This window comes from Myxocyprinus asiaticus, chromosome 11 (genome assembly GCF_019703515.2).
Source record: "Myxocyprinus asiaticus isolate MX2 ecotype Aquarium Trade chromosome 11, UBuf_Myxa_2, whole genome shotgun sequence".
NCBI classification, from domain to species: domain Eukaryota; kingdom Metazoa; phylum Chordata; class Actinopteri; order Cypriniformes; family Catostomidae; genus Myxocyprinus; species Myxocyprinus asiaticus.
In genome coordinates, this window is record NC_059354.1 from 31925200 (window position 1) to 31938701 (window position 13502).

At 36.4% G+C, this 13502-nt stretch overlaps 1 protein-coding gene across 3 annotated transcripts; it reads right to left on the reverse strand.

Moving 5' to 3' along the window:
• Positions 1–102: 102 nt before the first annotated feature.
• On the reverse strand, positions 103–13200 carry LOC127448168 (Krueppel-like factor 5). Of its 3 annotated transcripts, none has more exons than XM_051710504.1 (4): positions 13023–13200; positions 11307–12123; positions 10056–10115; positions 103–9759 (listed from the first exon to the last, which is right to left on the reverse strand). In XM_051710504.1, exons 1-4 carry the CDS (start codon positions 13086–13088, stop codon positions 9581–9583), a joined length of 1122 nt encoding a protein of 373 aa, XP_051566464.1. In that variant the 5' UTR covers positions 13089–13200; the 3' UTR covers positions 103–9580. The 3 variants fall into 3 exon arrangements, with proteins under 3 accessions (XP_051566464.1, XP_051566465.1, XP_051566466.1); XM_051710505.1 differs by having other exon boundaries at positions 12962–13165; XM_051710506.1 differs by lacking the exon at positions 13023–13200 and adding an exon at positions 12324–12831.
• Positions 13201–13502: the final 302 nt, after the last annotated feature.

The window sequence follows — 13502 nt, forward strand, 5'->3', positions numbered from 1 at the left end:
TTCATTGCATTTTTAAATAAAACCTTTTTGTCAAATGAAGATGAAAGAAAATGTAGTGTAATCTTTTTTTTGGGGGGGGGGAGTGGGGGGTTGGGGGTGAGAACCACTGAATTATGTAATATCAGTACATCTGGATAATGAGGGTCTACTCAGACAAATCAAGACAGAAGAGCAATATATCATTTCCGATAGTGCTGGCCTGGTCCACTCCCTTGTACTTGCGTATATCAGGTGGCTTTGAAGCATGGACAAACCTATGGATTTCTAACTGTGCCACTTTTGTTTTCTATAATTCACATACTCTCTTCTGTTTATAGTGGATTTCTAGCTACCACATTTTAGAGGTCTCGCAACTTTGTAGAATATGCAGAGGAAGTCTCAAGAAGGTTATTTCCTTTCTTTGTGAGATTGCTTGTGGATGAACTGCTAAATTGCAAGTGTCAATGATCAGTAACAACAGCTTTGCAAAAATGAGAGAAAATGGCATTGTCCTTTACCCTGTATTTACCAAGAATCCAGATTCAGCTGTATAGCATTTTACAGAATGCCCTAAGAACTGTTTGAAATGCATCAGGCAAGGTCTTCGCAAACTTCAGTGCAAGCATTTGTCAACACTGTTTTGTGTGTGTGTGTGTGTGTGTCAGCCTTGCATCACACCAATTTAAAGGGATAGTTCAACCAAAAATGATAATTCTCTCATAATTTACTCATTCTCATGATATACCAGGTGTATGATTTTCTTTCTTTAGCAGAACACATTTGAAGAAAATTAGAAAAATATCTCAGCTCAGTAGGTCCTTTAAATGCAAGTGGATTGTGATCCAACTTTTGAAGCTCCAAAAAACAGTCAGCAATAACGTCACCCATACGAGTCCAGGTGTTAAATTAATGTCTTCTAAAGCGACACGATCACTTTTGGTGTGAAAAAGATCAATATGTAAGTTATTTTTTTTTTTACTCTAAATCACTGCTTCCGGTCATTAGCGGTATGTGTGTGTGATGTAATCATGTTGGCACGTGAAAAACATGAGAACTGAGGCACTTGTGGCACACATGGAAGAGCAGCGCTGTTAACAAGTGAGTAGGAGGAATACTGTACAGAATCTTTGTTGGTTTTGGTTTAGATCTGTATTCATCTGTTTCTTAACTCACAATGGTGTTTTTGTGTGCTTATCCTGGATGTCTCAACCAAGAGAAGAACGTGAGTTTATGTCCGTAACATGGCAACGCGAAAACGTCACATGAGAGACCACGTGATTTCCACCCTTTGGTGAAGCTTACCAGAAGTGATCTTTTTTGCACCAAAAGGGATTGTATCATTTTAGAAGACATTCATTTGACCGCTGGAGTCGTATCGATGATGTTTATGCTGACTGTCTGTGATTTTTGAAGCTTCAATCACCATCCACTTGCATTTTAAGGACCTACAGTTGAAGTAAAAGTTTACATGCACTTAGGTTCAATTCTTTAAAACTAATTTTTTAACTACTCCACAGGTTTAATATTAGCAAACTATAGTTTTGGCAAGTCGTTTAGGACATCTACTTTAAGTAATTTTTCCAAAAATTCTTTACAGACAGATTGAGATAGATAGAGATAAACATAGTTTGGTGCCAAAAGTGCAAATCAATCAGCAAAGGACCTTGTGAAGATGCTGGAGGAAATAGGTAGACAAGTATCTATATCCACAGTAAAACGAGTCTTATATTGATATAACCTGAAAGGCTGCTCAGCAAGGAAGAAGCCACTGCTCCAAAACTGCCATAAAAAAAAGCCAGACTACAGTTTGCAAGTGCACATGGGGACAAAGATCTTACTTTCTGGAGAAATTTCCTCTGTTCTAATGAAACAAAAATTGAACTTTTTGGCCATAATGACAATCGTTATGTTTGGAGGAAAAAGGGCGAGGCTTGCAAGCCGAAGAACACCATCCCAACCATGAAGCATGGGGGTGCAGCATCATGTTGTGGGGGTGCTTTGGTGCAGGAGGGACTGGTGCACTTCACAAAATAGATGGCATCATGAGGAAGGAAAATTATGTGGATATATTGAAGCAACATCTCAAGACATCAGCCATGAAGTTAAAGCTCAGGCTCATATTGGTCTTCCAAATGGACAATAACCCCAAGCATACATCCAAAGTTGTGGCAAAATGGCTTAGGGATTACAAAGTCAAGGTATTGGAGTGGCCATCACAAAGCCCTGACCTCAATCTGATAAAAAATTTGTGGGCAGAACTGAAAAAGCATGTGCAAGCAAGGAGGACTACAAACCTGACTCAGTTACACCAGTTCTGTCTTGAGGAATGGGCCAAAATTCCAGCAACTTATTGTGAGAAGCTTGTGGAAGGCTAACCAAAATGTTTGACCCAAGTTAAACAATTTAAAGGCAATGCTACCAAATACTAACAAACTGTATGCAAACTTGTAGATCCAATGGGAATGTGATGAAAGAAATAAAAGTTGAAATAAATCATTTTCTCTACTATTATTCTGACATTTCACATTCTTAAAATAAAGTAGTGATCCTAACTGACCTAAGACAAGGAATGTTTTCTACGATTAAATGTCAGGAATTATGAAAAACTGAGTTTAAATGTATTTGGCTAAGGTGTATATAAACTTCTGACTTCAACTCTACTGAGCTGATATTTATTTTTTATTTTTTTCAAATGTGTCCTGGTGAATAAAGAAAGTCATACACGCCTGGGATATCATGAGGGTGAGTAAATTATGAGAGAATTTTAATTTTTGGGTGAACTATACCTTTAACAATTCCCAAAGTTACCAGTAGAGAGCAGTCAGTGGGGTGAATATCAAAGGTATCTCTGATAGGCTCTCTAGATTACTGTTTTCTTTTTTTCATAATATTCTTTGTTTTATGCATTCATGCTCCCATGTTGGAAACATGTAGAGTTATTAAATTATTTACTAAGCCACATTCCCTGCAATTAGAATCTGTTCCAATCTTCTTTTAAGAATTGTCTCTTTATCAAAATATATATAAACACACTACACAAACTAAGATGATCAAAAGAAGCAATACAACCTATTTGTGAATACAACAAACACTTGCATATTGTTCCTAAATAAAGCCACCTAAGGTATAAGCCTTCACTAAAATGCCTATGTTGACATGGATTCTAATAGAGCTGTAATAAAAGCTATCTTCTGCCCATATGCACTTTCAAGTGTCCACAAAAAGCTGCCGTGATAGCTTCTCAGATGATTAGATAGTAACAGAATTTTAATTCTGAATGGACACTTTGCAGTTTGCCTGTGCATGCATGGGTGATCAAATATGGTGAATAAATCTACAATTAATTACACAGTTGCTTGGACATCCATGTAATTTAAAGAAAGGAAATTTAAGCCAAATGTTATGAAATGCTGTAAAAGGAAACATAATGGAAGAAAAAGATTCTTAGGAAAATTTGCCCATTAGAGATAGAACATGACCAATCCGTTTCTTGCTTTTTTGTTTGTTTGTATGTTCTGAAGTATTATGATCTACCATGTTTTATGTTCCACAGTATGTATTTGTGTACACATGTGTGTATTCTGTTGCGTATGGGCTTGAACATAACATGAACACCTTGTTTTTATGAAGTATGGAAGTGATTATTTGAAGATAAACATGACATTAATCACCAATGTATTTTATCATCATATTCTGTATTTTTGAGGTGTGTCTGTAATGTAAGGCACGTCATCTGCATATGACTATTTTCTGTAAAAAAAAAAAAAAAAAAAAAAAAAAGGTTTAAAATGTTGTAATATATGTGAAAGTGAAAAGATATTGCTCAGCTTTACAGGCTGTAAATACCTATTAAAATAGGGCTTTTTTAAATTACAAGGGATTATCTTTATAAATATGCAGATTTTTCAGTGACGTTCATTTAGCGTATAATAAAGTGTTCAACTGGGCTATGTGTGAGAAGAATGCTGAAGGTTCTCTGTCATCTTAAACGCAAACATGGTTGCGTGCAATTTATTTGAACAATCAATCAAATGTTCAACTCATCACAGTATTCAGGCAGTGCTGCCTCTATATATATATATATATATATATATATACAGTAATTTTTGAATGTTTTTATACTGACTCTATAAAATGTGAATAAAAACAAAAATAACATGCTCCCAGCTCAACATTCAAGGGTCACCTTCAGCAAACTGTTTTTACAAATTTAGTAAGTAATCTTACACCAATAAGGTTTCAGCTCTGTAAAACTGAAAAATGAAGAGAGCTGGGTTGTTGTTTTTTTTAACTCATTTTGCATTGCTTTCCCTCACCTGTGGCATTCTCACATTTTTCGTAGCATAATTTTGTAAAGGCAAACAGGGTCAAAGTAATGCAATAATGATGAGTGCCTAGTATTATTAAGAAAATCATATACATGAAGTGTATGCACAGATATTACAAACAAAATATTTTCTAGAAAGGAGTGCACCTCAAGTTGCCATGTTTCCCTTGTTTGGCCACCCCAACATAACATAGATAAACACACAATTCTATTCCTTTGAAATGCACTGAGCCTTATGAACCATTTTGTAACATCAGAAGGTGAAGCTGTGAAATTTCCCAATTAGTGTTTGTGTCTCCTATGGAAGCTGCATAAGATTTGTGTGGTATTTTTCACCTATGGAAGGATACATCTGCTCATTCGTCAGGACTCTGGTTTACCTCCTAACTTTACAAAGACGTTTGAACCTTTTTTTGCAGTTTCAGGCGTCCCCAATTATGGTAATATATCAGTCACAGGGAATATTCTGAATGTTAAGACACTGGTTATACAGCGTAGTCCCTTGGTAATTTCTCCCCCCTCAAGTCTCTGTAAAATATTGCCTTTGTTTCTGTGTATATTCCATTTCCTTTACTTTTATTGGATTCAAAATACTTACTCCATTGATTTTGTTTCTTGTTTGCTGATATTCTGTAATTATCTTTGTGTATTTATGTATAGTGTGTGTATTGTAAATATATTCAGAGCTTTTTTGATTTTATTGTAAAATTGTGATATTTTACCCTGCTACACTTCAAAGGGAGTCCCTTCACATTGAATCCTATTGGAGGATGTCTCGTCCCAATTGTTTCAAAGGTTGAAAGTGTTTTCAGCTGTCTAAATATTCTGTGGTTTTTTGCTATTCTCTGTTTTTTCTTTTTTCCAGAAGATTGAGCTGTGAATTGAAATTGAAGTTACACATAATACTTGTTTGATAATCTAAACAGAGGCATGGAAGTTAATAAACTTGCATTTTGTATGGAGGACAACAGCATCAATGCGATATAATTCAATTTAAACAGCCATATTTCCATTTACTTTACAAAGACTGATTTCAAATATGCTAACAGAATACAACAGAAAATGTATTTATTTCCACAACTTATACATTGCCATAGAAAAGCACCATGGACTTACTAAAAGGACCAAACAACGCAAGTGAATGGTGGACAGAACTTTAAAGCTAAAAAAAGCACTTAAAGGCAGCATAAAAGTAATCCATGACTCTAGTGGTTAAATCCATATCTTCAGAAGTGATATAATAGTTTTGGGTGAGGAAAAGATCAACATTTAAGTCCTTTTTTTTACTATAAATCTTCACTTTCACATTCTTCTTTTGTTTTTTGGCGATTCACATTATTCGTTCATATCGCCACCGTGTGGATGGGGCTGGTCAAAGGTGGAGATTTATAGTAAAAAAAGGACTTAAATATTCTGTTTCTCACCCACTCCTATTACATAACTTCTGAAGATATGGATTAAACCACCATATGGATTACTATGCTGAAGATATGGATTAAAATATTTATCTGTTTCTCACCCACACCTATCATATTGCTTCTGAAAATCACTGGAGTCAAATGGATTACATTTATGCTGCCTTTATGTGCTTTTTGGAGCTTCAAAGTTCTGGTCATTAATCACTTGTATTGAATAGACCTACAGAGCTGAGATATTCTTCTAAAAATCTTCATATGTGTTCTGCAGAAGAAAGAAAGTCATACATATCTGGGATCACAAGAGGGTAAATTATATGAGAATTTTCATTTTTGGGTGAACTTTTCCTTTAAGTAGCTTGCTCAGGGACGTAATGGTGACAGTTCAAAGCTCATTCGGGGATCGATCCAGCAGTCTTCTAATTACAAATCCCTATGGCTTAACCACTACACCACACCACCCCAAAATGAAAAAAAATGTAGTCATCTAAAGTAAATGAACGTATCCACTGTACAGCTTCATAATACTTCATAAATATTATGTACATTTCAGTGTAAATACAACTTTAAATCAGATTAAAAAAAAAAAAAGTAAGTATAAATGGAAATACTAAATTTTTTATGCCAAGTGAAAAATCTCTATTGTTATTGCTTACATACAAACATGATTTTGTGGGAATAACTCCTGGTTCTCCCTTAAGGGTATGAAAAATATCACAGTGATCCTATGAGTGCTTTCAGTAAATGGCATTCACTAAAGAGGATAACAGCAAAGCCACTGTTTGATCCATACTCTCATCTGCAAAGATCATCTATATGTCAGGTCAAATAGTAAATTAAACTATTGTTCCTTTCCATTAAAGAAAATAAATGAGTTCCCTATTGGGCATTTCAAAGAAACATGAAGGCATTGGCTTCATGATAACGATCTTCCTCAGAGACAATAGCAGTTGGGTTGATTCTGGTCATGTTTAACAAGTATTCTTAAAGTTACTAGCTGGCAATCGGCAATACTCCAATAACATCACCATTTGGCCTACGAATGTGACTGTGATAACTTGTGCAATGATGGCAGAGCCTTAGCATGTAGCCATCATGCTAAACCTCTGCTATTCTTTTAGTCTAATTAACTCCTAGACAACATCCTAACATGCAAATCACATCATCATAGAGGCTGTGTCTGAAATCTAAAGCAGCTGGCTTGCTGCTATACTGCCCAGTCAGTCAATGACTTCACAGGCAGTATTTCGTGTATGAAGGTACCTCAAAAGGACACTGATTTCAGACTGCCTTACAAGGCACTCTAATGTCATTTCTAATGATTTAGAACAAACCTATGTGAGATTTATAGATAACAACATACATATTTAGTCACTCAAATGTTATTTCTTGGGAGAAATGGAGTTCTAAGTTAGAAAAGTAAAAAAACAAAATGACATCAAATCAGATGAAGGCATCTTAGTACACAGTCAATGAAGCCAACATTGAATTTGGATGTGCCTTGTTGCCTTTCTACCTCGGTATAATACCTGTGAAGGCAACATTTTTTAGCTTTCAGACACAGCCAGAATGTAAGCTGTTTCATGAGGCCACACAGTTAAAAAACACACAGTATAAGCTTGACAAATATGGACGATACTGATCTAAATAATTGTGTTTGCCCTATATTTTCTTTTAATTTACAATTTTAGCTTTATTTAATAGTTACTAAATATTTTTTCACCCTTCTGTCCTTGGATAGGTCAGCACACATACTACTAAAGATGTCTGTACACATATTCCTGCAGAGATGAGACATTTCTTGTTAATGGGCTTACAATGTATTTTATACAAGATTACAACAGTATCACTTAGAAGGAAAAGGCAGTGAGGTGTAACATTTCCACACAAGAACAAACATGCTGAAAACCAAATATGAATGGATTATAGGGGTTTTGTTTTGTATTGCTATATTTCACAATACTTAGATGTTGAATTGAGCAGTTGCGTGCGAAAGATCTAATTTATAAAATAACATACACCCTTATCAATGATAAGAAAACATCAGATTATTTTCTTGACTGAGGTCATTCACTGTGGTCTATGCTCAAAATTCTGCTGTCACCAAGTATTGAGTGATTTGTATACAGGCAAGATAATTAAAGTATACATTTAATTGGGTGTTACCGCGCAAGAACACCAACTTTTAATTCAGTGGCTTGACAAAATTTGACAGCTCGTATTAACAACTGTATTAGATTAATCCAGTTACAATTTAATCCACTACACCCACAATGATTCACCAAACCATGTCATATGTGACCAGGCCCAGGACAGCAGGATACTCCAGTTTTACCTGACAGACTGACGCTTACTTTATATTTAGAAGTTTAATAACCATAATGACGTTTTTAACATTTACTGTACTCCTCTAAGTGCTGGAAATTAGCGCTATTAGTGGGTGTGTTGTAACATTTTAATCCTTAACAGTTGAAACTTAAATTTTAAATTACAGCCATTACAGTTTTGCATTTTTGTTTTGGTCACAAAATGGAGAACTTTACAATAGTTGTACAAGTTTTATCTTGAACAGAGCTATACCCCAAAATGTCAGTACTTTGGGTCATAGTATTACATTACCTCAGATAAAAACAAACTCCATATGTTCCCAATCTGTACGCTTCCATCTCAAAAACAACATCAGCTTGTCATCTGAGTCTCTGAAGTTATGCATTTACAATGCAGTATCTCTGAAAAATAAGGCTGAAAACATTTTGATCACTGTAATGGAAAATAAGAGGTTTTATGAGGCCACACATACAGATGCAACACACACCGTAAGCCAAACAAAGTAATGTAAACAATCAGCTGCCGCATTGTTCGGCATAATGCAGCCATTTAGAGCACTATCAGTTCAAACAAAAATTTCTATAACTATTTCCCCAAAACCCGACGCACATTTTATGAGAGTTGAGTTACATTATATAAAATAGAAAAAAAGAAAATCTGAGCAAAATAAATACAGACCAGAGGAATTACAATATGTACATTTAAAGCTATAATTTATCCCAAACAAATGCATAGTAAGGAAAACTAAACAAATAACTATGGAAGTAATTGTTATCTGCCCTGTCCTCTTGCCAGGAAAATACGGCATTTGTACCACTTATTGCATTTCAGTAAAATACACGAATTGACACAAAAGAGTTCAATCAAACTTCAAATTGTGCATTTTCAAACACTTTGTTAATGTAAAGCAAATCAGAATTAATATCAGAATTTGAATTAAATCCAGCTCATTATTCTTTGGTGTTCTGAAGCTTCATTTAATTTTCGAATTACCTGGTGGCTCCCATAAAGTTTTTGAAGCACTGTTTCTTATCAAGTGCTGCTTTTGGAAACATTTGCAGCTCATTCTCATGACTGTTCTGGGGTTTGGTTCTACAACCAAACAGACTCTTGACTTTAGGGAACAGAGCTCATTCTTGATAAAAATTTACCTTGTGATACAATCAGTAGTAGTCACTTAAAGAGGTGTAAAATTGCCCATAAGCTTTTGACAAATGTATCTCAATTCTTCAAGTAAAAAAGGCACATTAAAAAGTAGTTATGTCAAAAATAATGACCTTAAAGTATGCAGATAAACAACACAAACAAACATGTCAAAAGAATGTCTCAACTGGCAGATGAGCTAAGTTTTCATCAATTAGCTGGTTTTGTGACCACATGAGCCGTACCGGCGGCAGGGTTTGGTCATGATGAACCTGATAAACTGCCAAAACTCAAGATTAACCAACACACCCAAATCCTAATTAGTATCATCAACAGAGCTCCTGGTAGCCCTCCCGCAGCACTGTCAGAACAACGCAACTGGGCGCCTCTAGTTCTGGTGTCTTTTCATGTGGAGGGCCAGGTGGTCCGATCGGGAGAAGCAACGGCTACATACGGCGCACTGGAAAGGTTTGGCCCCCGTGTGCTTCCTGAAGTGGCGCGTTAGCTCGTCGGAACGGGCAAAACGCCAGTCGCACCCCTCCCATGAACACTTGTATGGCTTTTCGCCTGCAATAAAACACAGGCCAATACGGTTTGAGTGGATAACACTGTCTCTGCACATTTAGTGTCTCGTACATGAGAAACTCAGACACGCGCAACACGAAACATCAAGGCATGATACATCAAAGCGAAGAGAGACATTTGACATTTAATACAGCCTTTGTGGTCCATCGGAACAGGTTTTAATATTCAAGAAGATTCACAGAACAGTAAGAGTAAACATGCATGTCTGTCTTGACACACAAATAACAGAGCCCTCTACAAACCATTTACAGTATAACATTCATTATCGAAAGTCTTACCTGTGTGTGTCCGTAAATGGGCCTTCAAATGTGAGGACTTGGTGTAGACTTTCTTACATCCTGCATAAGAATGCAATAAATGTTATTTATTTTATTCATTTATTTGTCAGGGACCATGCACAAAAAACATTAATCTCTTTGCACCAGATTTAGCAACTAGCTAATTTTCATCTGCAGTCCCTGGGCAGGTAAATAAAATACTATAAATAAAAAACATGCAAATATATGAACATACATACACACATATACATTAACAGTAAAATACTAACATCGTACAAAATTAATGATGACAAGTTTGAAGTCCTAAAAGCCAATTTTTAACATTTCTGGAGAACATATAAAAATCTACACAAATTTTAAGATCATCGGGTAGTTTATTCCATTCTTTAATTGCCTTGTATCAAAAGGCAGATTGTGCAAATGCAGAATTTCTTTTAGGAATTCTGCAATCTCTCCATGCAGTAGATCTAGTAACCCTTGTCATCTGTTCTGAGCAAAGATGTACAAATCTTTTAAAAGGGGGAGGAGCAATGTTATTAACTATTTTAAAAACAAACCTAACATTTTAATAAACAATTAAATTTTCAAAGCTTAATAACCTGTATTTACTTAATATACCACAGTGATGGTACAGCAAAGATCTCCTATCTAATACTTTTATAGCCTGTTTATAAAGTGATATAATGGGCTTTAAAGTTATCTTGTTTGCTTGCAACCAACAAGAAATACAGTATTTAATATGGGAAAATATCATTGCATTCAAATAAACCCATGATGCCTCATAAGTAAGAGAGTTTCTAATATGTCTAAACGTCTACTAAATGTTAGTAGATATCACAAACTTTACCATTAAAGCTTGTATCAATAACATAAATAAGAATTCTGGCCAGCTGTAACTTGTCCACCATTCATATACTGTATAAAAGATGTTAAAAGGTTTCCTGAAGCTCTTTTGTTATTGTGACTTAAGCCTCTAAGTGAAAGTCCATCATATACACTGGTAACTGTCAGTTTGACATGTTTAGGCATGTCATGCAATAATTCATCTATTCAACCATCTTAAATCATCTGCATAGTATTATATAGGCAGTCATATGAACTTTCTGACTTGTGTCCTCCTTCTGAAGTCTTAAGTATTATTTCAAATAAAGTTTAAAACCTAATACTAATGTGCCAAAACATGGATACTGAACTAAACCCCACTTAGCAGGGAAATGACCATGTGATGTCCATCAACTCTATGTGGCTCACCTGGTACATCACAGTGATGTATCCTTCTTTGGTCTAGATCAGGATTGTTCCGGCGGTTGTATTGGGCCGGTACTGCTTGTGTTTGGACAGACAGAGTTGGCCCTGGAACTGGGGTAATACCTGCCATTTTAGAGGCCATGCTGGCAGCATAGGATGGAGGTGGTGACAAGTTCTGTATGAGTTCTTTCCTCCTGTCTGGGCTGCCAGGTTCTGAGTTAGGAGGGGAGGGTGGTAGAAGAAATGCAGTCCTCTTCATAGGATGCCGGCCCAACTGGGAAGGCAGGGAATATCTGCTACTGCCCATATTACATAGAGATCTCTCTACATTATGACTGGGTGATGGGTGAATGCCGTTATATGTTGACATTGGAGGGCATCCGGCATTGGGGGAATCTGTGCAAGAGTGGGCTCCAGGCACATTTGGGTCAAGCTCAGAATTCAACAGCTGAAACAATGGAACCTCTGGAAATTCGAGGGATGGCATCTCATGCTTGACGTAAACGCTGCTACCCGTTTCTGCAGCTGGGCTGTAGAGGTTCGGATACTCTGGGTGGGTCACAGCGGGCACGACAGAACCATGGCAACTCGAGTAATTGAAAGATGAATCCAGAGGTTCCGTCTTTATCTGCGGCACTGTAGATCTCACAGGCCTGCACATGCCAGTCCGTAAGTAGGTGACGTCGGGTAAGAAAACATTCATGTTTATGTTGTATGGTGTGCCTTGGTCCATCGTCAGAGAATTGTCTTGACAAAACTTCTTATGGTCTGTCATCATGTGAAACTGCGGCGGCAGGTATCCATTCATGTCTGGTCTGATCTGAGGAATAGAAAAATTAGGTTTTCAATCACCACAAAAACAACAGTCCAAAAAAAAAAAGAAAAAAGAAACTGAAAGTAAACAAGTTCAATCAGCCATTTCCAAAGATAGTGCTCAGAAATGTTGCGTAAATCCTTTAAGCTTTCTAGGAACAATGCAAAAATTCCTGAGAATTACAAGACAAGTTGACAGGAATTCACCTTAAATCTGACTGTTTTTACAGTTTCTGAATGTAGCACTAACTGCGATCAACTCAAAGATGCTATGGACTTCCTTAAATTCTTCTAATTTTCAAAGTAAGCAACTCAAGGCAGTGTGAATCTTTAAAAACACATGTCTGTTGCTACCTTATTCCCAAGAAGGAAACCCCAAGGAATCTCTTGCTATAACAGACACACACACACACACACACACACACACACACACCCGCATGCACACACGCACGCACACACACACACACCATCCAGGAACTATGAAATACTCCATCTGAATTTAGAGCCAACAGCTGCTCTGCTGTAATGTAGTTTTCAGATTAAGGTCAGTGCAGAGTTCAGCACTATTCATCTAGTATGTCCTGTTTGGATGAAGGAAATCCATTTAAAATAACAACATTCTGTAAGACCAACCCAGTCACAAAACCCTAATACTGAAATGAAACCCTGTTGCATATAGACTAGAAACACACATCTAAGCTTATAGCGTATTTGAACACTGTAATTAAATGTAGGCTGTGGAGCGATCATGTTTTAACGCATAAATAGCAAACGCATATATGAAAGCATCCACGCAGCACTGTTACAAATACAAATGTAACATGCGATATATAGAGTCACTCTACCAGAATATGACGCTTTGATGGAGTGTCATTAAATCCCACTGTAATCGTCCTCTCTCAATACCTCGCTCTCAGTTGTTATTGGTGTATTATTGCAGCCGTTGATCCCGCTCAACAAAGCGTTGCACATAAACGCATGTCCTCCGCTAAAATAAACGGGAGATCAAGTCATTCACTCTGCCGCAAATGAAAACGACACGACAGCTAGAGATGTCAAGCGCTTTAAGCGTTTGACATGACAAATTACGCTACTGCCTCGTTTCAATGCCTCAAATCGGGGCGGGGCTTTATTATCATACATTTAAAAATTGACCCAAACTGGTTTTTAGGAGCTACAATAGTCTTACATTTATATATATATATAAAAATTAGATTTTTTTTGTTGTTGCATGCATATAAAGACTATAAGCATCTTAAATAAAATAAAAAGTCCCAGTTTTAGTTCATTAATGTATTCATGAAGTATGGACTTCTTCATTTTTTATATTTTAAATTATAACATTGTTTCCACAAGATGGCTTCATAGAAATCAGGTCACATAAGC